The 26665-nt window shown below is 50.2% G+C and overlaps 9 protein-coding genes across 9 annotated transcripts; 3 read left to right on the top strand and 6 right to left on the bottom strand.

Annotated features, from left to right (window-relative positions):
• Positions 1-586: 586 nt before the first annotated feature.
• Positions 587-1873, bottom strand: UCRPA7_562 (putative alpha-ketoglutarate dependent xanthine dioxygenase protein; the record flags this gene model as incomplete). The annotated part of the gene is made up of 2 exons (XM_007913156.1): positions 587-1617; positions 1762-1873. The coding sequence occupies 2 exons, from the start codon at positions 1871-1873 to the stop codon at positions 587-589; spliced, it is 1143 nt and encodes a 380-aa protein (XP_007911347.1).
• Positions 1874-2683: 810 nt separating this feature from the next.
• On the top strand, positions 2684-3238 carry UCRPA7_563 (hypothetical protein; the record flags this gene model as incomplete). The annotated part of the gene is made up of 1 exon (XM_007913157.1): positions 2684-3238. One exon carries the CDS (start codon positions 2684-2686, stop codon positions 3236-3238), a length of 555 nt encoding a protein of 184 aa, XP_007911348.1.
• Positions 3239-3394: 156 nt separating this feature from the next.
• UCRPA7_564 (putative trapp complex protein trs85 protein) lies at positions 3395-5509 on the bottom strand (the record flags this gene model as incomplete). The annotated part of the gene is made up of 1 exon (XM_007913158.1): positions 3395-5509. One exon carries the CDS (start codon positions 5507-5509, stop codon positions 3395-3397), a length of 2115 nt encoding a protein of 704 aa, XP_007911349.1.
• Positions 5510-9362: 3853 nt separating this feature from the next.
• UCRPA7_565 (putative polysaccharide deacetylase protein) lies at positions 9363-10805 on the top strand (the record flags this gene model as incomplete). The annotated part of the gene is made up of 1 exon (XM_007913159.1): positions 9363-10805. One exon carries the CDS (start codon positions 9363-9365, stop codon positions 10803-10805), a length of 1443 nt encoding a protein of 480 aa, XP_007911350.1.
• A 284-nt stretch (positions 10806-11089) lies between these two features.
• UCRPA7_566 (hypothetical protein) lies at positions 11090-11545 on the bottom strand (the record flags this gene model as incomplete). The annotated part of the gene is made up of 1 exon (XM_007913160.1): positions 11090-11545. One exon carries the CDS (start codon positions 11543-11545, stop codon positions 11090-11092), a length of 456 nt encoding a protein of 151 aa, XP_007911351.1.
• Positions 11546-12202: 657 nt separating this feature from the next.
• Positions 12203-13028, bottom strand: UCRPA7_567 (putative short chain dehydrogenase protein; the record flags this gene model as incomplete). Its single annotated transcript, XM_007913161.1, has 2 exons — positions 12203-12942; positions 12995-13028. 2 exons carry the CDS (start codon positions 13026-13028, stop codon positions 12203-12205), a joined length of 774 nt encoding a protein of 257 aa, XP_007911352.1.
• A 1957-nt stretch (positions 13029-14985) lies between these two features.
• Positions 14986-15970, top strand: UCRPA7_568 (putative catalase domain containing protein; the record flags this gene model as incomplete). The annotated part of the gene is made up of 2 exons (XM_007913162.1): positions 14986-15082; positions 15141-15970. 2 exons carry the CDS (start codon positions 14986-14988, stop codon positions 15968-15970), a joined length of 927 nt encoding a protein of 308 aa, XP_007911353.1.
• A 6337-nt stretch (positions 15971-22307) lies between these two features.
• Positions 22308-23876, bottom strand: UCRPA7_569 (putative mfs allantoate protein; the record flags this gene model as incomplete). The annotated part of the gene is made up of 1 exon (XM_007913163.1): positions 22308-23876. One exon carries the CDS (start codon positions 23874-23876, stop codon positions 22308-22310), a length of 1569 nt encoding a protein of 522 aa, XP_007911354.1.
• Positions 23877-24567: 691 nt separating this feature from the next.
• On the bottom strand, positions 24568-25495 carry UCRPA7_570 (putative purine-cytosine permease fcy22 protein; the record flags this gene model as incomplete). The annotated part of the gene is made up of 2 exons (XM_007913164.1): positions 24568-25267; positions 25326-25495. The coding sequence occupies 2 exons, from the start codon at positions 25493-25495 to the stop codon at positions 24568-24570; spliced, it is 870 nt and encodes a 289-aa protein (XP_007911355.1).
• Positions 25496-26665: the final 1170 nt, after the last annotated feature.

Below are 26665 nucleotides of genomic sequence, written 5' to 3' on the forward strand. Positions count from 1 at the left end.
ACGATGATATCAACATCAGGCGCGCGAAGGAAGCGGAAGAGAGAGCAAAGCGTCGCGCAAAGAGAAGAGGAGCGCCACATACACCTTAGAAGATGTCGATTTCGATTTGGGCTACTCCGCCTACCCTTACATTTACCCCTATTCCCCTCATTTGAGGGTACACGCGACAATTCTCTACTCCTCGAGACCAATCAATTATAATTAGAAGTTGGAGTCGATATGATACCGTGGACCAATGTCCACCGCTACAGTAGGCGGGAATAGTGTTATTCGCCAGCCAGACGTTACAGCCGGATTAGTTTCTATCTTCCATTGGCGTTGTCTTGTTAGAGTTGATGATATCTAGGTAGCTGACTTTGCTCTAGTGGATTTGATGTTGGTTTGATCAAGGGGAAACGAAGACAGGACGCCTTTTGACTATTTCTTTATCAATGGAAAAACGAGATTTACAAGCCGAAACATGAGCAAATTCATTTGTATTGATTCTTCCGAAATAGACTCTATGAAATACCAAACATCTCGCTTTCTATAAGCCCAATTGTATTCGATCGTCCGCCATATCCTACAGTGCAACTATAATATCAATCTAGGCCTCCTGTGCCACCTCAGCAGGGCCCTCGGGGAGGTGGCTAGCAGCAACATTGCACTGGCGGAATAGCCTGACCTCGTCCTCGGCAAAGGCACCGACAACAGAGTGCAGCAGACCGCGGTTGTGGAAGAGGACAAAGTCGCCCTCCTGCCAGTCATGCGCATACACCAAACCAGGAGCAATACCGGGGCGCTGGAGGCGGTGAATGATCTCCCGGACCTCAGCCAGGTCCTCAATGACAGTGCCGTCCTTGAGGTGCAGCTTGCGCACAGCAGAGGGATGCACCTGCAGGGCCAGCTTGCCGGTGACGGGGTTGCGCCAGCACAGCGGCAGGACCTGGATCTTGGCCTCGTCGATCTCTGGCAGCTGGTCGAAGGGGAGCTCCTTGCCCTCGGAGACGAGGCCCAGCCCATCGGACCGCGACTTGGCGCCGCTCATCCAGATGTACGGGTGCGGCGCGTACTCGACCTTGGAGGTGCGCGCGAAATCCTGGTCCTCGGGCGACAGGCGCTCAAACATCTCATAGCCGCTCGCGAAGGCGGTCGTGCCGAGCGGGACGTCCTTCTCGTCGCCGGTGCCGTCGTCGTAGCGGCAGATCTGGCGCCTGCCGCCGGGGACCTTGACGGCGAGGAGAGTGGTTACGACTGGCGGGGCGAGGCCGTATAGAGCGGCGTCGATGTGCCACCGGTAGTAGCGGGTGAAGTCCAGGTCGTCCTCGTCAGGAATGGTGGTGGCGTGGAATGTGCGGTGGTGAGGATGTCTGAGTTGGATGTTCTTCAGTCCCTCATACTCCGGCACAAAACCATTGCCAATGACCTGGACCTGAGGCTGGTGAGGAATGGTCTTCAGGTCAGGGTGCAAGATGCTACGCTTGGCATCGAGAGTCTTTCCATGGCCATAGGAGTCGGCCTTGGGATCGAAGCGCTGAGTGAGCTCGAACTGCGCCTTGGGCGAGACATGTCCCTGGTTCTTGAAGACAAGAACCTGATTGTGGAAGAGAGCATCACGGATCACATCAAAGTCGGCATCTGAGAGCCATGTTAGTCGAAGCTGTTCGAGTTAAAAGGTGAAGAGAGGTTGCTTACCGAGGAGGTTACCGATTTCACGGGTAGTCTCCCTTGTTTTACAATACAAAGTCACTTAAAATAGAAAGGCAGTTTTATAATTCTTACCAGTGATATTCTCAATATCAACATTTGAAACGGCAGCGCCGAACTTGATCTGGGAGCCCTCCGGTAGGGAAAGAGGCTCAACCTTGACCTGTGAAGCCGTGGAGTGAGGCATTGTGTATGTGAGATGTGCGAATATCTGCTATTCGATTTCTTCAGAGTTTAGGGTATCTCAACTTTGAAATGTCAAGAGTCGTTGCTAGACGGTGCTGTAACTGTGGTCTTGCTTGAGTTTCTGAGAGTTGATGATGAGGAGTTGATGAAAATCCAAATCGGAAACGGCGAGGTCGGGCCGGTTTATATGTGTGTATGTTTGCCCCCCGGAGCCGCCCGACGCCCCGCAACAGGACTGCGCCGTTTGTTAGTGTTAGCCCGGCGCCATGGCTGGGTCGCTTATCGCCCGCGTCTTCAATTCTTTGTACAATCCAGCAGTCATCAATCAACCTTCGGAAACCGACGGCGCTGTTCGCCTGCTAGGCTACAAGAAATCGCCTCCAACACACTCGGCCCTAGCCGCAACTGCATGTGCATTGCGTAGGCAATGTACGCATCTTGCATACTGTGATGTCAGCTTGTTGTTTTTGACACTGAAGTTTTGAGATATTGAATAAATTGTCTGGCATGGCAAGAGCTGAGTAGCTTCAAGCTGTCAGGTAAGAGTGCAGGAGGTGGATGAATTGGCATTTATCTGTAAGGACATTGTCCAACAATTGGGCGCTGTGAAATGCAACCAAAGCGACTCCTCACAAGGTGATCCGTAAGGCTGAGAACCTGACATGTCAAATCAACCTCTCTTGACCAGCATGCTCAACATTCAATGCTGTTCGGCACAAAACGGATGAGCATCACTTGTAGTCACACTCGCCCAAGAGCAATACTAAGCAGACTACATCCTATATCAAACTACAAGATCACCACTCCAAAGATGCTCTTCTCCGAGCTCCCCTCCTACAACGACGCCACCAGCTCCTCCTCTATCTCCGGCAAGTGTCAAGTCATCCTCGCCCCCTCCCGCGCCCCGCAGCAGCACCGCACCTCAGTCTTCCTGGCTGGCTCCACCAGCCCGGTGCCCGGCGAGCCGGACTGGCGCGACACGCTGACGTCCGCCCTCGTCGCCCTGCCCGTCACCGTCTACAATCCGCTGCGCCCCGATTGGGACGGCTCATGGCGCGAGGACGTCTCCTTCGCCCCTTTCCGCGAGCAGGTCCAGTGGGAGCTCGAGAAGCAGGACGCCGCCGACGTTGTTGTTGTCTACTTCCACCCCGCGAGCAAGGCGCCCATTAGCCTCATGGAGCTGGGCTTGTCGACGAGGCGGGCTGGCAGGTCGGTTGTGTGCTGCCCCGAGGGGTATTGGAAGAGGGGCAACGTTCAGCTTGTCTGTCAGAGATATGGGGTTGAGTGTGTTGACAGAGAGGAAGGCCTCGCGAAGGCCGTCATAGACAAATTAAATAGCTTGGGTGTGAAGGCCAGTCTAACATGACAACTTAATTGTATGTCCCTAGACTATTGATACAACAACGGTCATGTCCCACTACTGCAAGTTTCTTGGTTGTATGTTCAAACGCCGACCAATGCTGTCGATTTAATCATTAATCTATTGCTCCATGCTTCGCCTCGCGACGAAGACCAGCGACTATTATCCAAAACCATCCTTCGGCCCTGTATCGCTGTCCTCACTCTCCACTGAATTTAGCGGCCTCATGGGCGCCGTCTCCAGACCCGCACCGGCGGCACCAGGAGGGCCAACCAAGCTCAGTCTCCTGGACCTTCTCTTGCTCAGCATCTCGGTTGTCTCTGCAACGAGGAGCTCAACATCTTCCGTATCAGCAGCCTCGTCTTCCTCAGTGGCCTCGATCGCAAGGCCCTCTTTGAGGCGTTGATTAAGTTGTGCCATGTGGTCACTTGCAAGCAGGAATTTGCCAATGCCAACCTCGCTCTGCAGCATGGAATACATCCTTCTGGCCTGGTTCAGACATGTCTGGGCTTGGATGTACTTGGACTGACTGATCCAAGCCTCTGCCCCCAGCACGCTCCACATCGCTGATTTCCGCTTCCAACTGCCCCAAGATTGTGATCCAACGCCTTGTTTTGTAGCACAGGCGATTGCCATGCGCTCCTTGAACAGGGCATCACCCACGACTCCAATGATGCGAGTCTCCATCAGTCGCATACCCCAGCGCACGGCTTCATCGATAGCAGGACCTCCGCGCAGCCTCAGAAGCTCCAACGAAAGAGCAAGACAGCGCAGGGAGCCGTATGGGGTCATACAGCGCGTATGGTATGAGTAGAACGCCTGCTCAATCATTCCATTGATCGTCTCCAGGCGAGTCTTCGACGACATGTTTTGCGGCATGATCAGAAGCGCTATCGCTGCCATTTCATTTGCCGCCGCATGATATCTCCAGGCTTTGTCGTTGCTAAAGTCCGAGCGGAGTATCTCGTAAGTCGACATGGCCAGTTTCCAATCACGTAGCATGAATGCGAAGTCGGCCAGCTTTCTCATGATAGCCTCCGGGGTGTCTGGCCTGTAGAAGCCGAGGGGATCGTAGTTGGAAGAACTGCTGCCGCCACTGGAGTTTCTTGATCCTCCGCCAAACCCTCCCCATCTTTTCGAGAGGCTCATGAAGCGTCCGCTGATGCCTCGTCTCCTTGATGCGACTTGGTCGTTCCATAATGATACATTACGCTCCATAGTGGGTATTATAGACTGCGTCACCATCTCGCGAATAAAAGTCCGTATCGCCGTCGCGTCGCTCTCAAATATGTATCGTGTTAGGTCAATATCCTCTTGCGCCTCGTGGCGCTCTATATCATCCAACTCTTCCCTGGCAGTCATCCAATCGCTCCGTGGCAGCGGTATGCTGTCGTCGTCCGTCTCGGCGCTCTGAGAGCTTCGTATCCTCAAGAGGTGACAATGTAAACCGAGATGCCGCTTCATCTGGTCAGATAAAGCCATTGATTTCGTGATGTCGCTATTCTCCTCATCGTGAACTAGTACATAGTATCGCAGATACTCTGGGTCGACCCAGGCAGGAAGCCTCGTTTCTCCCTGACTAGATTCGTCGTATAGCCTTCGCAGCGTCTTGATCGGATCCGGCGTATGCGAGCTGATAGCAATCACACATGCCACCGGATGAGCAAACGTCTCGTGGCTCGACAAAGGGATTCCTGATAGTAGGCGGCGTAGATAAAGCGCATAATACGGCGACGTTGCGTCGATATCAAGCCCCTGTTTGCTGGGAGTGCTCGGTTGCACAAGACCCATATACGACTCTTCTGCGTAAGTGAGGTGGCGCCCGACGAGATTTTCCACGTCTTTTATCTTGTCTGCGGATTTCGCGCCCGCTGTTTGCCCATTTGCACCAGGCGGACCCGTCGCAGATCTCGTACCACCCACCATCGGTTCCGGCAGCTCGACATTCTCGCCGAAGCGAGTGAATCGTACCGAGAAGTCCTCCCAAGACCGGCTTGCACCGTTACTGTCCCTTATGGTAACCTTGCCTTGTACTCGCTCGCCAAAGGGCCGTAGCAGCTCCCACAGCCCATTTTGAAAGCCCTTGTCCCTAACAAGCTTGTCTGTATCCTCGGACGGGTATATGGCGATGTGCGGCACGAACGACTTCAGTATGAGATTCAACGGATCGCCAGGCGTGTCTGCGGCCCCAGTGTCTAGCAGAGATTGCGTGAAGGTTGCGCCGAGAGTTGAACCCGAGAAGGTGCGCCCAGGAGAGCCCCGGCCGACGGGGGACATGGACCGTGACCCCGGTGGCGTGAGGGTCGAGGCATAGAGAGACGCTGCCGTGGGAGTGGACCTTCGGTAGGGCAGTGTTGCTTCGGACTGCGACAGTGGGAGACCCTCGGCAGCGGCGGCGGCTGGTCTCTTCGGTAGTCTTATGGCAGATGCCGTCGTGGGCAGAGACTGTATTGAATCCGTCGGCGAGGCATGATCGTCCGGCTGCATTGAAGGCTATGAGAACACCAGCAAGGTCTGTACTTGCGCAGCGAGGAGAACAGTCTGTCCTCCCTCCCGCTGCTGAACTCGATAGTTTGGGATCGGGAGCTGGTGGTCTAACGACGCCGAGGCTTGTGGAGCGTTAGATCTGAATGGGCAGCGCGGCAGGTCTTGGATCTGGATTGGCAAGCTGAACCGTACATCTATCGAGCTGATTGGTTGAGTTATGAGCGCTGAATGGCATATATTCGACGTAGAAATGTCGCAGGTGATTGAGAAGTTGCTCCCAGGGATTTGATCGTGCTGCTCTTTGCCAGTGACGCCGATGGTGGTAATATCAGCTCTGGAGCCCAGCCCAGTCCCCGGTTTGAAGGTGGTTATCTTATCAATCACGTGGGCTGGGGCCGGGGGTGTGTTGGTGTGAACTCCACTAACAAGTCCCTGAAAATAAACATGACATTGAACAAAGAGTCTTGCCTCACAACACAATGCCTCCAACATCATAGAAACAATCAACTTCGCGATTCAACAATTCTATACAGTTGTTTGCGTTGCGATTCACTTGTATCTATGGTGACATGAGTGCCCTATTGAATGCATTGATCATTCTCATGTGTGGACATGCTCTAAGAAACTTGTGAAGTGGTGTGTCAGTGTCAATTATTCAATGTCCGTGTGGACACTGAATCAAGTGGTTGATTGTATTATTTTCTGGTGCCTGGTACAAGGCTCAGATGATGATGGGGTTTATTCTGAATACAATCATGGTCGAAACACATTTTCATGTGTCTTAACTAACATCCTAAAGGGAAGTCTCCGGCGGGCCACTCATTTGAGCTGTTATTACAAAACCATTGAAATACACCTCGGTTCGAAATGCTTATATCAAAATGCAGTCACGTAGATTTTCTTCAAAGTAGGCATATCAAATGCACCGTAGTCGTGGAGGACAGTCCAGCGTTAGGAGCCAGGGTTGCTGCAAGTGGCCCGGTCATTGGCCAGAGTTGCTGGTGCATGCCTGATATGGGGTTCCCAAGAGTCTGACACAACGATCCATGCAAGATATAAAAGGCGGTTTCCTCTTTACACGGAATTATTTCACCATAGTCGCATTGCTCGGGATAAGGAATTTCCTCGCCGGCAAGTGATTGACGATGGGCCGGTGTCTGCGCTGTCTGGGGTGCATGCGGTCTAGGCTCTCGCCCAACCTCAATCTCAATGAGCGGCAGAGGACTACGTAATTCTGCCTGCCAGGCCGGAGCCATCATACCGCCCTTTATTACCAAAAGGCACAGCAGTATTGGAAGCGGATCTCCAGCAGAGGTAGGGACAGCTGGATCGCATCGCTTGAAGTCTTGGCATTCAGCCGAGCCGTCCATATCACATCGTATTAATGTTCCTGGTCGATCCTCTTCCCCAACTGGTTGGGGTTCCCGACCTCACGTAACGTGGTATTCCATGGCTTCAGAAAATCGTCCGACATACTGTTGAGCTGCTTGAATACATGTGCGACAACGAAGCATCGGGGAAAGCAACTTGTTTGTAAGACACAATTGCGCAATCCTGAGAAAGCTGGAATCGCGTCGTTCTCCACCTCTCACCTTCATATGCCGCGAGCTGTTTTCTAAATTTTCATGCAACTCCAATTTTCTGACTGCGTCCATATTGATAGCCAAGGCACATTATAGCCAGCTTGGCATCACGAAATATCAGCCGGCACATATCACTCGCAAGGAGTGATTGAATATCCAAGGACTATATTGTACTTATCCTTCGTCCAGATTTCTCATCGAAGACGGCCAAAAAAAGATGTGAGCTGTCTTCACGAAGTTCATCGGTCTTGACAATGTCTTGAAGGATAACCTCAAGGTACACTACAAATGTCTGTGGAGGAAGAGGTTCGCCTTGCATTAGCAGCGGCCTTTTCTTTTCATATTTGCCATATCATAGTCAAAAAAATGTCTGGTGTATGATAGGGCCGGGCGGCTCTTGACTAAAAGAAATGAGACCAAGGAAGCTGAGGCGGCACAAACATTACGGCAGTTGTGCCAAGACTTCTGTGTCCCCAGGGCGGTGGCGCTCCCGTGCATCCATCTGGGGAGGAAACAATATACGGGTACCTGACCCCTGAGCCGCTTGCATGTCAAGTGTGGGGAAGCATACGAAGAGGTGCAACTCTGATCATCAACACTCTGCTTTCTTCGTCTGCGCAAGAATAAGACGCCACCAATTGGGTTGGCTCCCGATTTCACCTCGTTGTACCGGCTGAATTGGCCAAAATTTTGCATCCGGCTCGATCAGATCTGATTTTCTGGCAACAATTATCAGTATGTCTATTCCAGGCTCGGCTCCTGCACTGCTACTCCCTGCTCACTTGCAGACTTTTGCAGTGATCCGACCTGACAGTATGGCTAGTGTCATATTCTCGATGCTCCACGACATTGTCTTCTAGCAGTGAGGAAGTTGAATTTCTTGACAAGTTCCCATGCCGTGAGCCGGGACCAAGTTCCAACTCACTTTCATTCCTTCTATATGTCCTTCTTTATACCTCTCTTTCTGGGTTTCCTTAACCATTCCATGACCCTCGCTCCCTTGACTCCTTGATCTCACACTCATACAGCACATCTGGCCCGTGATGATTCTTCCGAGGCTTGGCGCTCTTGCGTCAATATTCGCGACTGGCGTCTATGCCGCATGTTCGTCTAACCTATTAGTTGATGATTTCTCTGAGTGGTCGAGTAGCAACAGAAATAAGCTAGACCATTGGAGAAGCGGTAAGCCAACCACTCTTCTGAAACAAGCGCTGGTAGCACGACTAAAGACATATGTAGACGATGGTTCTATGAACTCAATATCAGTTAGTGGAGGTGTCCTCAACTTCACACCAAATTCGAAGTCATACTTCTATGAAGTCCTTGAATGTGAGAAGGCCACTAACAACGGCTATGATGCGATTTCATTTGAGATCCAAGGACCAGTTGGAGCCTCCTTCAGGCTGGAGATCCAGACACATTCATCATGCTCTAGTGATAGTTACGATGGAGAATGGTTCAAGGTCGAGGGCCTAAGCGGCTCTGTGCAGACCTTCGTCATTCCTTTTAGCTCCTGGCCAAAGGCAAACCAAAACGCCATCAGGGCATTCGTCTGGGCAACTTGGTCAGATCATGGAGTTGCTTGGAACTTGAGCAACATTCAACTCGTCTGTAGTGCGGCTGGTAACACTTCACAACCCGCTGTATCCTCCACACCTCAAAAATCTAGTACTGTCCGCTCGTCTAGTAAGGCGACAACGACTTCTCTACCGGCGACAGAATCAACATCTATAACAACACTCTCTACGGTACCACCAAAGACCTCGTCAATCACTACCAAAACAACGTCGGCGCCCAGTCCCTCTGGGTCGGCAGGCTGCACTACTCTCTTGATAGATGACTGGGAGTCTCAGTCTCGCCTCACATTCATCTACTACAATGCCATGCACCTCTCGTCGAGCGATGACGGCACGATGAAGTCGATTGTGGTCAGCAACAACAAGGTGACACTGACTCCTCAGAACACGCAGTCGTATTTCTACACCCAGCTTGGCTGTATGAATGTCGCAAGTACTTATGGAGGTATCTCATTGCGTATCAAAGCAGCAGCAGGATCCACTATGCAGGTTCAATTAGGAGCCCCCAAGACTTGCGGTGGTGGTGACGACACTCAGTTCGCAACATTAACTGCAGCTCAGCTTGGCTGGAGATTCGACGGCACAGAAAAGCTCTATACTATTCCATTCGCCAAGTTCACGGGGTTTGACTTGACTAAGGTCAATACCGTTCTTATCCAGGGCTTAAGTAGACCCGTAACATTTGGTCCGATGGCCTTATACTGCGGTGCTACCATCTCCGAGTACATTATCACTCCTGACATTGCTCTCCCAGTGCCTACTTCGACGGTAGCAGCACCGGCAGGCACTGCATCACCTTTAGTTATCGACACCTTCAAGGACAAAGACACGAACAACCTTGGCTTTTGGCATGGCGAAGATGAAGGTATCACGACCACCTTTGGCTCCAGTAGGATGACTATTAAGACCAACGACTCGGATCTTGCGTGGTACAGTCAAATCAGCGAGACTTGTGCAGATATAACAGCGTACCAGGACTCTTACCTTCACATCATCTATAGTGGAAGTAACAAATTCTCAATAGCCCTTCAACAACACAACTCGCTATGCGACGAGAACATTGCCCCGTATCCGGAGACGTGGGATTCTCTCGAGGTAGCCAGGTATTCAACTGCAACAGACATTTACATGCCCATATCTCACTTTAATATTGAGCTTAGTCGGGTGATGGGCTTGGCTCTTAAAGGCTTCTACACATTGGACCCAACTGTCCTCACAAAGATTGAGATTGTTCCGACCATCCCCGACGGTTTCAAGATCCCGAACAAGCTGCCCTCGGGCAATCTCGTCTTCGCATGCAAGCGGCCAAACTCGTTCGCGTTCGCAATCGACGACGGCGATCCGACAATGGCGCAAGAGGTCATGGAGATTGTACGATCAGAAAACATCAACGTGACTTTCTTCACGGTCGGTGCACCACTAGATGACCCGTCGACCAACCTATCGACCTTGTATCGTGACATGCGCGAAAGAGGCCATCAGATTGCTCTGCACAGCTTCACGCATCCGAAGATGGAAGGCCTGCCAAGTGACGCTGCTATCGATTGGGAGTATACAAATGATATCGAAACTGTCTCGCAAGTCTTTGACGGGTTACACACACCGTATTTCCGACCCCCTTTCGGCACTGAAGGAGCACGTATGCGCCAGCGTCTGTCCGCAGCTTTGGGCACCGACAATCCCTACCTGGTCATGTGGAGTGTCGATGTTGAGGACTGGCTATGGGCCGAGACGAAGACTCCCGAGAAGCAGCTTGAAGCGTTCAAGCGCGATCTGGCCAAAGGCGGGAGCCTCGTAGTCATGCACTACCTTTACCCAAGTACTGTGGGATATCTACGCCAGTTTATTCAACTGGCGAAGGCAACGGGAAAGCAACTCATGCGCGTGGACCAATGCATGATGGATCCTAACGCGCCGCCGCTATAGAAACCAGGCGAAGACTTTTACTAGTCTGCATAACCTTCCAGACAATTGGCGTTTGAGCAACATTAAAGGTGTGTTCCTTGTGGGAACTAAAAAGAAAAGTGTTACTGTTCATAATGATTCACATGTATATAAACTGTCCCTTACGGTATAAACAAATTACTAGCTCTGATCCATTTACGATTTGTTCTCTGAAGACTAGGATGACCGTGCATCTTGAGACTACTTGCCAAGGACAATTGGTGTAGAGCTTAAACACTTTCTTAAATCTTAAATTGAGGATTGTTTCAAAGCGCTGCCGCTGCGATCTTAGCTCCTTGCCAAATCTCAATCGCCATGTGCACCTTGTGTGCATCCATGATTTCTTTCGGTGTATTCGTGAGCATTATGCAGCAGAGTTTGACTTTGTAACCATCATCCATCGGCTTGTATTGATGGTAAGCGAGCATCTTAGGGTCCGTTCCGTCTCTTAGGGTCGTGAAACCAGCCACCAGTATCGGATAATCAGCTAGGCGCGTGACCGGGACCGCGATATCTTGCTTGGGGTGTATGTAAAGCTCGGATGGGGCACCGTACATGCCGAAGGTCTCTACTAGTACGAGGCCTTTGTCGTCCTTCTCCGCAAAGAAATGGTCGGGGTTGAGAAGGGGATAGATTTCACCTAGACGATCGATGCTGATCGCCTTGTGGTATTCATCAAATGAGATCCCTCTGATTGTCAAATCAGTTTCCCCAATTTGCATTGAAGAATCGTTGGATATTCTTTGTGCGTTCTTCCACATTGCATCAGATGCGTCTAGCTTTGCGGCCATTCAGTAACACTTTTGACATTCGTTGAGGATTTGGATTGCAGAGGAGTCAATAATGACCACAATGATTTGAAGTCACGATATTTTCCTGTCAAATTGTCTTGAGTGGTTGCATTATTACTAATGTATCCTTTTCAGGGTGTTTTCAGTTCTGGCGTTCTGAATACGTCAGACACGCACGGCATATCTGATCTCTTCTGGCCCTTTATCTGGTTTCTCATCCCACTCACGCTGTTCTCGGTGGCCATTTGGTATTGGCGTCAGCGACTAGGGAAAACCGTTGTCTGGATACGACGTAAGACTGTGAGCCGTACAAAGCATGGTAACCTTGAAAAAGGGATCGAATGTAGGGAAGTCAAGTAATCTCTGTGTCTCAAGTTTTGACCAGATTTTTTATTTAGGGTCAAGACTTATCTCCATGGCATGTCAATCTGTAGTAGTGCTTGATGATGAATGTTTTTTATTTTTTTCTTGGACCCTCGATCATGTTGGAGGTGTCTAACTTCTCTATGTGATCTCCTGCTACAAATTGATGAAGACTCGCGCATAAAATACTAGTGTAGAAACCGAGCACATGCCTAAGTGTTTTGTTTACCACGGTATCACACCTCCGTCAAGGTCTACAATTCCAGATTTCTCAATATCAGCATCCCTCTTCCCAATCACAACTCCAACCAGCGCCACTGCCGCATCCCGAGAGTCTCTTGCACCATGTTCTATCCGCATCATGCGACCCCTTTCCCCTGTCAGGTTGGTGACGCAGAAGCCCGGGTTGAAGGCGCAAACCTTGAAACCGAACTCAGCGTAGTTGACTCTGTGACACGCAGATAGCATGTTTAACGCCGACTTGCTCATGCGGTAGTGATCTCCACGGGCCTTGTAATACTTATACGCTGGATCCAGTCGGTTGGAGATGGAGCCTTGATCAGATGAGACATAGATGAGCCGGGGACTTGATGATTTCCGCAGAAGAGGTTCAAATGCCTCTGTGACAATGGCTGGGCCGAAAACGTTCGTTTCAAACGTCTCGCGCAAGTTGGTAAGTGTGTCGCACGGGCGAGTGACGATGATGCCGGCATTATTGATCAATACGTCCAGCCTCTCGAACCTCGTCTCGATCTCCTCTTTTGCGGCGAGAATCGACTTCTGGTCTGTGATGTCGATCTGAATGACGGAGATGCTGCTCTTTAGCGAGTCTGCGTGCGACGAACGGAGGTCTTCCAGCGCCTTTTGGCCCTTCTCCACGGACCGACTTCCGAGCAGGATCTCGAAATCCTGTGATTCCTGAGCGAGGGCAAGAACAGTCTCAAGGCCGATGCCGCTGCTGGCTCCTTACATATAGATTAGTATGAGGTGATGAATTAGGTCTCGTAAAATGCTCACCAGTAATGAGAATGATAGTCTTATCAGATGCCATGGTGGAATTAGATATGCAAAATGTAATGCTCTTGAAACTTTAGTGAAGATCAATGATGCTTGAGAAAGAATGAGCAGACCTTCACATCTTTATAATAGGTGAAAATGAAGATCTGAAGTGTATGTCCAAGTAAATTGTCCGATATGTCCGTGAAATGTTTTTGCATCACCAACCGGACGGACATTATATTCTAGACAAGGATTTGAAGACTGCTTGACGCCGTATCGAGGTTTGGTAGCCTACAACGGCCTTTCCGAGTGCCGCAATGTGGGCCTAAGACCCACCCTCAATTCCTCCTACCGGGCTGTCCGATGCCCGAGCCTCCGAATTATATGGGGCCGATGCATGGATGTTTCCAAAACTCCGGAGTCATTACCAGGCAGCGCCTGTCTTTCAATTTACTAACACATCGGATATGATCTCATAAAGCAATATCATTGAATCTAAAAGTTCCACTTAATGATAAGCCGGTATGGCTTTCGATAATATTATAAAGAATTGCGATCTGTTTGTGTAGGCGTTACCTATACCTATCTACAAGTATGTCTGCGATATTGTTAGAAGTATTGTAAGCGGCTTTAATGACCATTATCAGACACTCTTGGCAATTCTATATAGAAAGAAATTAGTACGTATGCGAGAGGTTGAACACAACAGCCATCTCTGCGAGGCCATCAACGTTATGTTGTAGCAGAACAGCCCGATGCGATTTCGACCCGATTCGCAAAGTTGCACTTGAACATCGATAGGGGAAGCTACTTGGCATCACGTTCTCAATCAACGGATATGAGAAATCCACGACGTGACTTAGTGATCGTTTTCTAGAAGAAGAAAAAGCTGGTTGCTGACTCTTTCCTAGACGTAGGCTAGGCTACTAGACAGTGTCGGGATTCCATTATCTTTGCTCCCAGTATAAAGACACATTTTGAGCAACGTAGAAATCTATGCTTTGGGCAAATGACACTAAATCTTGGTAGTTCAATACTTGCCTCACCTAATCCGTTAGTCATTCAGAATCTCAAATCTCTGTGATCTATTGATGCATTGCGGAACGACAACTCTGATGGGAAAGATGCGGAGAGCCATCTGCAATGAGGCTAGACGGCTGTCGTCATCTCCTTAGTAATCCGCCGCATCACTAATCGCGACCAGATAACGCGTCTTAGACCCGGTAAAGCTTGTTTGTAGTGTTCCAACAATAGCACATGTGCCCGCTACTTACAATTACAGGCCCAGCCTCACCCCCATCAGGACGAATTACACCGAAGACCATGCAGACAGCAGCGAAGGTTTAGTAAAACAAAAGGTTGATTGAGGCGCCCAATGAGTAGCCCTCATCTTCAATCGCAGCCATATCACAGGCTTATGAACAAGCCCCGCTGCCGACGCCGAGCAGTTACATCTTCGGCGCGGCCAGCGAGGGGTGCTAATAGCTATGATGGAGAGGGGTCCAGGTGAGGGGTCTTTGATGGCGTGCCCAGAAGCTACCTACTGGGTGGGCAATTACTGGCAAGACCTGCATCTCAGTCAGCACCACCTGCAGCTCGACGAGCTAGCCTCCAGCCAATTACAAAGACTCCATTATCGATCCTATTTGGAATTTGGGTGACGGAATGCCTCCAATTCGGTTTCAAGTGCTGAGGTAGAACCCGGATAGGTAGGTAGCTTGCTGAGCTAATTGGCAGATCCCCGAGGAACATGCTTCCACTGCACCGTAATCCAAGAATGTCGCAAGCCGCAGTGGCACACAGGCGGGAGCCTTGCCGACTGGATGCGGGTGTGATCTGAGTGGGTGAGTGAGTGAGTTCTTGTATATAAGTCATGTCCCCTCGATTACTGAGGGTATCAGGAGGGGTATTGCTGATCCCATTGTTCTGTTTCTTCTCTTGATACCCATTGCCTCTGTTGCTTCCTTGCCTGTGACTTGAAGAATCGACTTGCTAGCATCACCACCATCATGCCTTTGCCCGAGGACAAGCACGTTGTAGAGACCAGCCAAGGCCTCGTTGATACTCTTCATGGCATCTTTGGCCCTCATCCAGGTTTTCGTCCAGGTATGCGTTTTCGCGTCGCTTCAAGATAGCGAGTGATTCTATGCTAACAGTTGTGTAGCACATGCGAAGGGCGTTCTCTTGAAAGGCACATTCACACCCACCGAGACGGCCAAGTCGCTCTCGATAGCACAGCACTTCACCCAGCCATCCACGCCCGTCATCGCACGCTTCTCATCCTCGACCGGCATCCCCAATCTCCCCGATAATGACGCCAACGGCAACCCGCGCGGCCTGGCCGTGCGCTTCAAGCTGGCCGAGACGCCGCGCCGCGTGCACACCGACATCGTCGCGCACTCTGTGGACGCCTTCCCCGGCAGCAACGGCGACGAGGCGCTGGCCTTCTTCAAGGCCCTGGCCGACGGCTCCATCGGCGACTACCTCGGCTCGCACCCCAAGGCGCTGGCCTTTGTGCAGCTGCCCAAGCCGTTCCCGGCCAGCTTCGCGACCGAGAAGTTCTTCGGCGTCAACGCCATCGCGCTCGTCGACGGCGCCGGCAACAAGACGTTCGTGCGGTATCGCATTGTGCCCGAGGCTGGATTCAAGACGCTCAGCGACGACGAGGCAAAGGCCCAGCCTGAGAACTACCTCTTTGACGCCGTGCCCGAGCTGCTGAAGAAGGCCCCCATCGTGTTCAAGCTGACGGCGCAGGTCGCGGAGGAGGGCGACGTCACGGACGACGCGTGTGTGCACTGGCCGGAGGAGCGCAAGGTTGTGGAGCTCGGCACGATCAGTCTGGAGGGCTTGGAGGAGGACGACGCTGCGCAACAGAAGCACATCATCTTCGACCCGGTCCCGCGAGTGCCCGGCTTGGAGCCGTCGGCGGATCCGTTGCTCGATGTGAGAGCGGGCGTGTATCTTATTAGCGGAAAGGAACGTCGGTCTGCATAGTGACATTTTTAGATAATGGGTTTCTTGAGGAGGGCTGTAATTGATTGAACGACACCGAACATATTCGTCTTCAAAATCGAGCTTGATTATTGTAAACCGCAAGCGGATAATCTTTTGGCTTGCCTGCTTTTCGTCCCATGAGGCTATTGTCGGCTCCCGTTATCCCAACTTCAGAACCAGTTTCAAGGCATAGCCCGCTTAATAGAGCAAGTCCGCATGACTCTGATTTGTATTCGTCGATAGTAAAATCGGAATTCATTCGGTGACTGATTAATCTCTTGTGCCTAGAAGACGTTTGCTTTCTTAGTGTATGGCTTTTTTGGAGATCGAGCTCTGGCATGTTCAATATTGCACAGCATTAGACAGTCGCTCTCATTAAATAGGAAAAGGAAGGGAAAGCATGGGTCTGTTTGGCTTGAGAAAGGATCTTCAATAGCCATTTGCCATTAAACCTCTTCAAATACGTACTAGAGCTACAGACATGAGTACTGCTGAATAGTATATAATCCTTTCGCCAAAGTCAACGACTCACTAGCTTGTGTTACCCCTTTTGGGCTCCTGCGCGCTTGATACAGCGCATTCTAACGCTTCCCGGCCTCCGTACTCCGGCCCCATAAACTAATGGGGCAAAGTGCCAACGTGTAATTCGATAAAATAGGTTAGCGCAATGCCATGCCGATCCTTCATCAGATTCCGGTGGATCCTGGCGTCACTGTATCAAGCATCGAATGTAAGAGCTCTGTTCGGACGACTCGTCTTTTCAGTCCCTGATGACATTGTGGGCACACCTTTACCTCAAAGCTTTTTTCTCGTGACACCAGGACGCTCAGGCGAGAATCTAAATGTTCTGAATGAATCTCTGGTAGGGCTGAGTTGTCTGTCTCACAAGAGGTATAAGCTAGAATAAAGATGCCCAAACTGGTGGACGACGAGGCACGCGTACGACGGTTCACTCAACGCAGCAAAAATGGCTGTGCGGGCTGCAGGCGAGCGCATATTCGCTGCGACGAGAAACGTCCCATCTGGTAAGCCCTCGCTTTACTGCTTCCGTCCATCTACACGATAGCGGATCGCCGCATGTTGGGGGTCAGGACCCGACACCTCAACGCCTCTTGACATGTCTTTGACTAAACCAACTCGCCAATCGTAGTGGTAAATGTGCGCTAAGCGGCAAGACCTGCGAATACACCGTCTATGTCCCCTCCATAGAGCGCAAGCGTGCGCGGCTACCTGGTGTCGATGCACCGTGGCTTGCAGTCGGGCAGCCAGCACGTACCGCGGCAGACCCTTTCGATTGTCTGCCAATCAGCATGCCATATAAGTCAAAAGAACTCCTACAGTATTGTGAGTGATCTCCTACCTCATTCTCTCAAATTGCCGAAACTGACCCCACCCCAGTTACTGTTTGTCATGGAGTTTTCAAGTCAAAACCAGAAAAGGATTGGTAAGGATCATTAAATTACGCCCTGGTAACTCCTCCGATTGCTGATATTCTTCCTTCCCAAGCGTTTATTTTGCGGTCGATGACCCGGCTGCCCTGAGAAGCACCCTCCTAATTGCTGCTTTACATTATTGGGGCAGCAATGTTGGGACTCTTAGCATGCGGTCTTTCGAGGCCACGTACCTCTTCCACAAGATCGAATGTATCCGCATGGTCAATGAGTGGCTAAATAGCCCCGACTTGAGATTGACAATGCGTTGCGTGAAGCTAATTACAACTCTCAGCCTCGTGGAGGTAAGATGGCCCTTGTACACCACTGTCGTATCGACAGAGACTTAACTTCCCTTAGGTATGTTTAGGTAATCCCGAGGCTGCGTCGGCGCACCTTGCTGCAGTATACAAGCTCCTCGACCTACGACCGTCAAAATTAGACAATGAAGACGATACCGAAATGTTTGCGCGGTACATTCTCATGTGAGTCGTACCCTGTCAAGCACAAAAGCTTGCGTAAAGACTTTTGGAGATCTAATGACTATTACTACAGAGCGTTGAACTTTACTGCAAGACTGGTACGCGAAACCTTAGCCATCAGGAGTCGAGGAGTGATGAACATCAACCAAGAATGGCAGCGGAGGGCATTTTTGGCGGTGCCTGATAGGCTTATGATCCTTCGCCAAGTTCCTTACTTCTTCAACTCTCCAGAGAGGGCGTCCCCTCGAGAGATAGACGCGTCCTCAACGATTCGAGAATTACGACTCATGACTGGCATGTTCGACAAAGGATACCCTAACGCAGGCGGACCATGGTCTATGATGTGGCATGCCCGTGGCCAGGTGACCATGTTGATGTCTGCTGTCAAGTCACAAGCGCAGTCTGTCACGAAGGCATCGGACCCTTCTGCGTTCATCAGTGAGGGGTTCATACCTGGTCTTGATCCCTATAGGCATCCATTGCTCGAGAATCTTCGATCTTCGTACTGTGGACTTGGAACAGCCGGCCGGTTCTATCTCGAGGGTGTGTTGGATTGGGCCGACCCTCGTCAGAATGTCCATCTCGGAATACTCGTCCGGGAAGTCGACGTCTTAAAGATGGATCTCGACAAAACTGAAACTGCCGCGCACAATGACGAGAATCGGCGGGCATTCTGGCTATGGAAAGCATTCTCAGGAGCCTATTACCTAACGCAGATCCTGGACGCCATCGATGCAGACACTGCGGCGTCAGAGGCTGACACCGCGTTGTATGTTCGATGTTGCTCGCTGCTTCGAGAGATCAACGAACGCATACACAGGTGGAGCGCTGCCAGTGGCATCACTGAATGGATTATTGTACGCGAAGCTTTGTCAAAGATCGTTTGGCCGCTCGACTCTAGCAAGATAGACAACAAAGCGGAGGACCTCTGGGAAGATTCCCATGCGGCTACGAGTGAGCGTGGTGTTTGAATAAGTAGGTCTCGAATGTCTGTCTGAATATAAATCCACCCGAGTTACGCTAAAGGATCATTGGCTTAAAGTAACTTGGTGGCTGATCTTCGGGCGAAGACAGAGTCTGAGGGGGTTTAAGAGAAGATCCTTGCCACTGATCAGATGACTATCAGTCTTCTTCTAGTCTTATTAGACTTCCATTACTGCTTAGCTTATCACGATACCAGAATTGACACCAGCGATTTCTTTTTCCACACCTGGGAGGCTTCACACGTGTCTACTGCTATTCATCATTCAGCAGTGTTGATTACTACTGATAGCCACTATTGTGTTCTCAAATGACGGGACACTATTGCGGTCCTGTGTCCGAACAACTAATGTCGGCCCACCCTAAAGCTGATCTCCTCCCTCTCTTCGCCATAATTATGGATATGTCCATGTGGTTGCATAAGTCGTCGTGGCTAATGCGACCGAAGAGCTGGTCGTCATGCTTGACATCGGTGCTCCTAAGAGATCAAACTGAAAACTGTAGCATGGCGAGCCCGACCCATCATCGAACATAATGTCATACGTATTTGACAGTAGGGTTGAGTTTGGTGTCCAGACGAAGTGACTATCCGTTAGTCCGCCTTACAACGTTCCGTAAGTCTTGCGATGTAGTTGAAATTTGGATGATTGTGGCTATACTCACTTGCAATAGGTCCAACCATCTTAAAATAAGCCGGCGTTCCACCCAATAGCAGATTCAAGGTGACAGGTCCCGCGGCGTCTGCCCATGTGATGTTGAACGGCTTGTCAAGAGTAATGTTGTTAAAGTTTGGATTCGTGAACCTGATAGCCTGGACCAAGACACCGACGGATGATGCAAGTATAAACTTAGAAAATTGCATGGTGAGCTTCAAGGCAAGTGTTTGTGCTGTTGCGGACAGTTTGGTGATATATTAACAACATGTAACAACAACTTGTACAATATCTGTATGATCCGGGAGAGTCAGGACTATCTTATCGATTTTGCAGCAGACAAGAAAATAGCAAAGCACAAATAGCGTGACAACCGATACAGCTTGCTGGATCTACTAATCAGTCCCACGGGTCTGAGCCATCGCTTCGGATTTCCGAGATGATAGATCTTTCTCACGGTTGTGCAGAAGCGATAAGTCGGGCCGAAGAGGGTCATGCTTTGGAAGTAACTTGCGTAAGACGGTGATGTCGCCCTCTTCTGAGACAATGCCCTAATAGGTTTAGCCTAGCCCTACTGCAACTGCCTGAACTAGGGCCCTAGACTTCACTTGTCCATTTTTGCTAGCAACCGTTGAGATCGGTGTGGCGGTATCGCGGTTTGCAAACCCCGCAGCCGACCCAACGATCCGGAGCGGAGAACTGATCGGTCGTGACACCAACAACAACTCGTTCAGCATCATAGGTAACATGCTAGTATGAGATTCAAGGCGATATGATCTGACAAACGGCCCGATTGCCAGGGACATCGGCACAAGAGGAGCAATGTTTGTCGCCTTCGATGACCAAGTTGATAGCTTACTTTCAAGTGTCACGGAGGCTTAAGGAACAGCTGTTATATAGTTACTGTAGCTTTGTTGCGATGGTAGCAAAAGATAAAAAAAGCTTTGGCAGAGTCATGAGCAATCGTCACTGCCAAGAGCCTATCTCAAGATGCTTTTGAAATCACCTTTGACTTTTGTCGGAACCTTGGTTCTCCCATATGCTGTAGCAGCAGGAAGTAACAGCACAAGAAATTTCGAAGTCGGTGCAGCCAAGGTCGACATTACACCACCTCCCAATCCAAACTGGCTCCCATTAAATGAATATGAGCTAGAGAAACTCCATGTGCGAGCGATTGTCTTCTCCAACAATGGCGAGAGCGGTGCACTCATCAGTGTGGAAGTCGCAGATCTTTCTGACAATGTTTTTCTTGATGCCCAAAAGAAAGTTGCCGATGTTCTCAGTACCACCATCGCGAACGTCGTAATTTCACATACACATACACACGGCGCTGTTGCGGGCGGCACCGGCCTGCTAACAAGTCCAATTTGGGGAAATGGCGATTTGTATCATTATCCCTCGCTTGGTGATGCGGCCGTGGATGCTGTGAAGAAAGCCATTTCCAGAATGACGCCGGGCAAAGTGGGCTTCTCGACCGGCAACGCTTACAACAACGTCAATCGCGACTACCTGAATCCTCTTACAGGCCGCTGGACTCAAGATGCAAACCTCACTGGCCCAGTTGATCGGCAAGTTGGAGTTTTAAGTTTCGTGGCTGCCAATATGACTCCTATTGCCGTCTATACCACGTATTCAATGCACCCTGTCCAATCATATCTCTGCTCTTATACGAGCGCAGATTGGCCAGGCGCCATGGTACGATGGATCGAGAAGAGCTTTGGTGACAACGGTTTCGTTGCTCTCAACTCCCAGTCACCATCTGGCGACGTCAACCCCCTTTATCGCCGTACTGGCACGAACAACCTCGCATCCATTGGTCAAGTGCCTATCACGGGACTTACAGTACCCCAAGAGCCTATCGAGGAACCCATTCGAGATTTGTACATTCCCATTGGTCTATCCCATCGTCCTGATCCATACTACACCCGCGCATTGTTCGACGAGTTGACAGGACATGGCATTATCATTGGCGAGGAGGTGATTCGAGTCATGTCTTTGACAAACGAATGGGATGACAGTCCGACCATCTGGAGCATGCAGACCAACGCAACTTGTCCCGGAAGAGTGAGGCTCGATAGTGCGCGCGAAGGTGTACCAGGAGTGTACGCTCCTGGGCCCGATGTCGACATTCGTACTGGGGTGCTGGCCATTGGCGATATCGCGCTTGCAACAGTCGGTGCTGAGATCTTCACTCGGATCGGGTGGCGTCTCAGGTCGGAGACACCAATGAACAAAACTATGTTAGTGACAATGGCAAATGGTAAAGCGAACTCTGGCTATATCCCCGATTCCTTGTCTTGGGATCATGAGACTTTTCAGGTTCTGGGGTCTAAGTTGATGCCAGGCTCATGCCCTGAAACGAATATTTCCAGCTCCATTGTTGGCCTGATGAAAGAGTATCAGAAGTTTCGTCAAGAGTATAAGACTTCAATCCTACGCTAAAGTAATTAGTTGTGTGGCTGTTTCTAAGAAAGACGGCGTGTTGAAGCAATTTTACAAGAGTGCTAAGCTATACTCCAGTGAAGAGATCCCTTCGTAGAGGTATTAGATCATTGATAAATATTAACTGGGGCTATCAAAGTTTCGTTCCATAGCATCATGGAAACTGAAAGACAAGATTAGACTACATTAAAGTCATCTTCCTATCTATATGTGATTTCCTTACTGCTCTGAGGGTAGGTGATTCAAGCACAAATTGGATTAGACCTAGCTTCGGCTGAGCGAAGTAGCGGCGCGCTTGAACTCTTATCAAAAATTCGACGGAGTATTTTGTTGACACTCCGACTAGCTATTAGAGCTGATAGCGGAATTCTCTGTTCTCTAGGTCTGTCAAATCAAAGAATTCGTGGTTCTCTTCCAGCTTGTAGTCATTGCCAAGCGCTTCCTTTTCCTGGTCCCTTTTCTTATTCCTTCGATCAAGCACCCACCTCATAACAAACAAGTCGACGGTAATCAGGAAGTAGATAATGCAGATAGAGATCTTTGCCGGCAGGTATCTTGGAGCATCACGCGCTTGGAATGTGTGCGGTGAGATAATATTCCCAACCGTGTAAGCGACAGTGCCGATACAAGCTACGGTGACTTTCTTGGTCGAGCCCGCCACGTTCGAACTTTGCAAACCAAGAATGGTCGTCCAGCCTATGGGGATACCCCCCGATGTGTAGTATCCGATCAGTGCAGGGACCTTCTCGGTCGTTGCCATGAGAATCGCACCAATGATGGCCGGTATATGGCCAGCGATGCAACACCAAAGCCTCTGGTTAGTTTTCATTGCTCCATAAGTCAATCCAACAAGTGCCACAATCTCCCATGCTCCGAGCGGCGTCACCAACAATAGTGATTCGTGGCTAGTATATCCCATGCCTTTGACTAATATATTACCAAAACTTGTGGCGATGGAGTTGGGAATATTTGCGGCGAAGACCCAGAACGCGTAGAGCCAGGTCATTGTATCCGTCAACGCCTCCTTGACGTGCTCCCACTTGAATTTCTGGGATCCGATTCCTTGCTCGTTGTGTCTGATGCGTTCCAGGTGACTGGCCTTCTGCTCCCTGTCAAGGAAGTAGGCAACAGCAGGCGAGTCTGGCATGACGAACCAGAAGGCGATGCCGATGACTGCTGTCAGCAGGCCGAGGAAGAGAAAGATGACCTGCCAACCGCGCAGCGAAGCGTTGGGATCCCCCCCAACATGGACGGCTACGCCGTAGGCGAAGAAACCGCCAAACATCTGAGCAGCACCACAGACAGAGAACCAGATCCCCACTCGAAAGCATTGTTCCTCCTTAGTATACCATTGCGAAGTGAAGAGCACCCACGCAGGCACGATGGCCGCTTCTAGCACTCCGAGGAAAAAGCGACAGGCAAGCAAGCCCGCGTAGTTTTTGCACGCAGCTAGGCAAGCGAGCACAATACCCCAGAGCGTCACGTTGACCGACACATACTTAGCCAGAGGAAATAACTGGATGAGGCGGATGGTGGGAAACTCAAAAGCGAGCTGACCGAAGAAGAAGATGGATGCAACCCAATTGAATTCATTGCCTTTCAGGCCCGTTGACTGAATAATACCAGTCACACTGGCGTAGGAGACCGATGTCTTGTCGATGTACTGTAAGAAGTAAACAATGCAGATCAATGGCATAATGTGCGCGTCGATTCGTCGGAGGAGGCGGCGGCTACGTTCCGGATCCAGAGGCTGTCTGAGTCCTCCAGTTTCATTAAGGAGTTCAAGTGCTGCATCAGCGCCGGAGGTCGGATGGTGCACCGGCGGTGGATTTGCTGGCAACGCCTCCGCTCTCTCCGGACCCGAAGATGCGGAGAGCGGGTCCGAGACGCTTGTGTCCTTTTCTACGCTTTCACTCATGGCGGCGGATTGGATAAAAGAAGCTTTGTAACTGTACGCTAGATATTCTAGTGGAAGAGCTAGAAGACATTTATATACGCCGTAATGCGGCCTTTATACTGTTCCATGTCTCCTCAATTATAAGCACGCAATGTTTCTAGCTCAAGCCTTCTATGCAAGCTTTTCAGCTCGTGGTTCGATCGGCTTTGCAGCTTCCTCAATTAGAAGAGCTCAATATCTACGATATTGGCGGACTTGTCGGGTTCATCCGAGCACGTCATTGCGAGGCCGATGGTGTGATGAAAGATGCCTATCGGAGAGATAACAATATGAGTAACACCAAGTGATATCGATCGAGAGTGAATGTGGTTGCAAAATCTAGTATTTAGTCGCTCTTTTACAGGTGTCAATAATCAATGTGCGATGGGGTTCTCATCTTGGTAGATGTAACTTGGGCTTAGGCTCTTCTCTCATTACTTCGAGGTTTTGCAGGAATGAGCGGTTCTTTGAATCTATGCCGAACGCTTTTCAGCCGAGAGCAAATTCATCGATCAATAGACATGTGCCAAAAACAAGACAGGCAAACGTCCGCACGAACGTGTTATCAGTTTCTCTAGCCTCCAGTGATCATCAATTATGGGAATTTCAGTGGTATACTCAGCTCGGTGTTGAACTACGTGGTGAATAAGTCTCATATTTATAAACGCGATAACTAGATGCGATCAAGAAGCTTGACCTCCAAAAACCTGAATGGTACATAAAGCGCCGCTGTGAGGGCAAAAGCCATCTCAAACCCGATATCGCCCGTGTGCACTGCGATAGGCCCGGTATACCATATTTGGGCCATTCCGGGAATCACCATGCCAAAGCAAAGCACAGCAGCGCCTAGAGCAGCAAGTCCCGTGGGTAACCCTCGTGCTGTCTCCCATTGTGTCAGGTCATAGTTTTCTGCCTTACCTTTCCGGAAGACCAGATGTTCCAAGACAATAACAGCGACAAAAGCTGCAGGCCAGTAGCCAATGATTCCAAGGAAGTTGCTCAATGAATCAAAGAAGTTAGCCGCCACCTTGATTGCAACTGGGATGATGATTGCAGTGGCAATGATGGTATAGACAATTCGAGGAATTCGGATGCGTACGAGAAAGAGCAAAGCCTGAAAGTTGAGGGTGAGAGCGTAAATCGAGCCAACAACATTCCCAAGAACGCTCAGTGCAAGAAGAACCAGCAAGAACTTCCCAAATCCTCCGGATGGCTCGAGCATCGCGCCCAAGACTCCTCCAACGTTATTGGTATTGTATCCTTCTTCCCACGAGGGGACGTTCGGAACAGCGCCGCCAATTGCTGCGCCAAGGATCATCAAAGGGATGGCCCCAGTGACGAGACCGATATAAGAGGGCACAAAGATCGAGGCTCTGTTGTTGTTCTTAGTCAGTGGTTCGTCAAACATGGAATCCTGGAACGTATACTTACTTCTTGGATCGACGATCGAAATAGGTCGTGAAGTCGCTGGCAATCGCAGACCAGGGGAGGAAGAACCCGGCAATAAGGGCTGCAAAACTGAGAACACTGCTAGCTGTTGCTTCCGGTGCATCGACTTGTTTGTGCAAGTGCTTCCCTCCACAACCAACAGCCACAAGCATTGCAACGAGAGTTGGAAACCATGCATATCTATCAAATTGGTGGATGACTTTGGAACCGAAAAATATGATGACCAAATTGATGATCGCTACAATGACGATGCCCACGTTGATCGATAGTTTATTGGGATTGATTGCGGACAAGGCTTGGCCTCCGAGGATACAGTCGATGATGCCGTACCCGGCAAGGGTAGCCATGTTTAGGACGAGAGGGATCGCAGTGCCGAATAGTCTGCAATGCATCAAGTTTGTGAGTGACTAGAGCATGATGTTGGGCAAGAGTGGGAGACTGACCCGAATGCGTATCTTGCATGTATCATTTGTCGAAGACCAAGTAGGGCACCCAGATGACAAACATAGGGCGCAGAGAGCGCTGTAAGCAATCCAAAGAAAAGAATGACTAGGGAACAGTCTCGCAGGCCAAGACCATAGCTCAGCGTTCCGGCCATTCCTGTTGAGACCCTACAGAGATACACTGTTAATGATTGGAGGCAAATGACTAGCGACGGCAATCCCTATGTCTGCACTTCACTCACGCGATGAGGTTGAAGTTCATGGAGAACCACAATGTGGCCAGGTTGATATAGCGACGATCTGTCTGCTCTTCGGCTGCAACCGGCTCGCTTCCATGTTGTTCAACTCCGTGAATGTGCTGTACTCGCTCCCAAATTCGAGACAGTTTACTGCTTTTGAACTCGCTGAAGTTGCCCTCCGTGACTGTGTCTTGGCGCTCGTTGGCCGACTTTTCGGACGCCATGGCTGGACTCAAAGGCTTGGGACACTGAATCGATGAACTGCTGTGAGTAATACATGTAGCGATGAAGCAAAGAAGGCACAAGACAAGGCCTATATTTGTACTTTTGACATTTTAGACTGGCAGATAACCAAGACCTACCGGAATGATTATGGATAAGACAATTTTGTAAATGTCACCATAGCATGCCATGTTATCTAACGTATCAGAGGCCAAGCATTTGCCTCCGATATGCCTTCGGTAGAGGCTGTCCGCTTGGTTCGATCTAACTAAACAAAATAGGAAACTATAGACCATATTACACCTCTTTTAGACATCGGCATAGTGGATTACGAATTTTTGAAGTGACACGATACTGGGGCGGCCAAGCATCCGGGAACCAGGCTTACAGCCCTGACGCCGACCTTGCTACGCGAAAT

Source organism: Phaeoacremonium minimum (genome assembly GCF_000392275.1).
Source record: "Phaeoacremonium minimum UCRPA7 unplaced genomic scaffold PA7_03_scaffold_39, whole genome shotgun sequence".
Taxonomy (NCBI): domain Eukaryota; kingdom Fungi; phylum Ascomycota; class Sordariomycetes; order Togniniales; family Togniniaceae; genus Phaeoacremonium; species Phaeoacremonium minimum.